This window comes from Miscanthus floridulus, chromosome 17 (assembly GCF_019320115.1).
Source record: "Miscanthus floridulus cultivar M001 chromosome 17, ASM1932011v1, whole genome shotgun sequence".
NCBI lineage: Eukaryota > Viridiplantae > Streptophyta > Magnoliopsida > Poales > Poaceae > Miscanthus > Miscanthus floridulus.
In genome coordinates this window covers 64,647,988-64,650,952 of record NC_089596.1, presented here as the reverse complement: position 1 = coordinate 64,650,952, position 2,965 = coordinate 64,647,988, and the positions used below count along the sequence as shown (strand labels likewise).

General features: G+C 50.9%; 1 protein-coding gene across 1 annotated transcript; it reads left to right on the top strand.

Annotated features, from left to right (window-relative positions):
* On the top strand, positions 1–1,266 carry LOC136518499 (protein FANTASTIC FOUR 3-like). The gene has a single exon (XM_066512159.1). It carries the CDS (start codon positions 232–234, stop codon positions 970–972), a length of 741 nt encoding a protein of 246 aa, XP_066368256.1. The 5' UTR covers positions 1–231; the 3' UTR covers positions 973–1,266.
* The last annotated feature ends 1,699 nt before the right edge of the window (positions 1,267–2,965 follow it).

Sequence of the window (2,965 nt, the reverse complement as noted above, 5' to 3'; positions counted from 1 at the left end):
CTGACAGCCAGCGCCGCGTTCTACGACGTCAGTGCGGATTGATCCCAGTGATCCTTTCTTGTGGCCGGAGCGTCTCTCTCCCATCGCGATCACCGCCACACCCTCTGCCCTCTGCCCTCTGCCCTCCGATCGCCTCCCTCTCCGAACCTTTTGATACACCAGCTGTGTCCTGTGACCTCCACACCACCCTTGGGGCGCCGTCCGGTGTGTGGCTGTGTGTTTGCATCCACCATGCCTTCGCTGCTCGACTCGCCGTCGCCGCCACAGATCCCGGCCGCTGGCGCCTGGGGCTCGCTGTACTACGCTGTCCAAGAACCCGTGAAACCTCGTCACGTGACGGCCGTCGTCCCCGCGGCTGCAGTTGCCAAGAAGCCGGCGTACGGCGGCGGCAGGAAGAAGAACCTGGAGACGTGCACCGAGGAGCTCGGGTGCGAGACCGGCGCCGTCGACGCCGCGACGGCCTGTAACGGCGCCGACGACAAGGGCGACGGTGGTGAAGTGGAGGAGGCTGAGTGCGCGGAGAGGAAGCGGCGCGCCCTAGAGGAGGAGATGGAGATGGAGGGGAGGGCACGCCAGTCGTCGGCGCGCCGGCCTCTGCCCCCGCCGCTGACGACGCTTGCGCGCGGCGCCAGCCGCGTGCGGATGGTTCACGAGCGGCGCGACGGCCGACTGGCCGTGTACGCGGTGCGCGCGCCCGGGGTGGAGGCCGAGCGGAGCGGCGGCCGCCTTCGCATGCGCCTCATCTCCCTCCCCAGCGCCAGCGGCTCCACCGCTTGCCGCCGACAAGAACCACGAGATGCAGAGGCGAAGGAGGAGGTGGTAGAGGCCAAGGTTGAGGAAGAGGAGGGCCACTACCAGATGTACGTGCGCGGCGGCCGTTGTGTCGAGGTGGAAGGTGCTGCGGCCGCGGCGAGGCGCGGCAAGCAGTGGGAGCCGGAGCAGGCTGCCGCGTTCTGGGTCGCCACCTCCTGAATAGAACCAATGATGGATTAGTCGCGCCCTACTGATTAAATTTCTTAGCGATTATTACTGAAAAAGGTTTGCCGATCCATCTCTTTAGGAGATGGTGTTGATCAGGTCATGCAATGAGTGCTTTTCTGTTTTTGATTTTGATTTATAGCCTGTGCCATCGATCTCTTGGTTATTGCCACCCCTTGGTTGATCAAAGAACTGTGTGCGACGGATTGCTGGTGATTGAGATGGCACACGTTGTATGTACCATGCATGTAGTGCCTACAAGTAATTTGATTTTGCTTGGCCTTGCTTAATCTGTGACTTCTCCATGTTGACAATGTGATCATCAGCCATTAGACAAGTGTTCACTACTTCTACTTGTATCGTTGTCCTTTTTACCAATGGATGGAAACAAAGATTTTATCACTTGTTCGAGCTTCCAATGCTATACAATTTGCGCCACTGGCCACCGTAGACAAAACGTCAAGCCTGCCGGTCTAAGCCGAGGTAGCAGGGACTCTTATTGTGCGCTCACTTGTTAAGAGAGGTATTCATGGGACAAAAGGAAGCTATGCAAGAGTTGATGATTAATGAAAGTCACAAAAAAAGGGTAGCTATGCAAGAAAACTTATTAAGCTGGAAGACACCAGTCAAGAACTGTGCATTGGGAACTTGGTGCCGTGCACGAGCGCTAAATAAAGATTGGGACTTGCTAAAATTCATGTATCTGAATTTTAGCTTTCTTTTATGGACTGTCATTGCATATATTTTTACACTAAAATTGCACGTTCAGTTCGTTGCAATGTATATAAGCATAATTTGTAATTTTCGGTTTCAAAAACCACAAACCCGACAAAATCTTATTTGTGTTGGTATAAAGATAATTACAATTTACAATTGTTTCTATAGTCAAACATGGATAAAAATTTACTTGTACGTACTACGAGTAGCTGGTTGTACAAGAGTGTTGTCTGAAACAACCTTAAAATTCAGGCATTTAAGTATAAGAGAAGTGATAACGATTTTGTGAGCAAGCTAGTATCCTTGTTATCGTGCTCAAATTAGGAAATTCTTTTGAATAGATTACTTTCATATTTGTTTTTTTATTTTTATTCCAAGAATTAGCAAACAGTAGTCCTTCGATGCTATTCTAAACAAAAGCATGCATTGTTGTAAAAAAAAAGCATGAAGAAGCAGAACCCAGCGCTACAATTTGCAGCCATAACATTTTGAACTGTTGCAGTTAATCTGTTGGACAAGATAGATGCAGTATAGTGACGGCCAAATGAGAATCTTTGATTGTGGCCACTAATGTGATCTCGCTGTTGCCATATGGGGCCTTGAGGGCTGGTATATGTGTGGACAAAATATGAGGATCAAGAGCCTGGCCTAACTATCGTGACCCATGAAAAACCACTGTCCAACGCTAATATGAGGTGGCCCAGCTAGCTGATGTGTATCCTAGGCATGTCGATAAACATGGACAGCGGCCAGAGCACAGAACAAAAAAAACCACACCGGAGATGGGAATAGTCAACCTTCTGGTGCTGGTTCGCTGGTTTAACGAGCGAGTTACCTGTCGAATGAGTTGTTTTCATCAATTTATTAATTTGTATTAAAATGAAAATATGTAATTTTTCTATGACATACTGTACCAAATGAGAACTGTCCAAATATATCACATATAATATAACACATGTGGGCTTGGCTAGCGCCCGGACGTCCGGACGCTGCCCCACCGCGCTATCCGTCTTGACTGCTGCGCCTCACCTCCTCTTGTATGCCCGCCCTAGCGTCGAGCACCCACCTGCATGCCCTGCTCCCTCAGTCTCTCACATGTGCCAGCAGCGCTCTCTCTACTAGATGCAGCTGCAGGAGTGGCAACAATTTTTTCTCCGCATGCACGGTTCCCACGCGAATGCGCTCCACTCATGAAGAAATGGAACTGCGCCTGCTCCGCCTGTAACTATTGCGCCTGCACACCCGCCCCCACATGTCACATGCAGCCTGC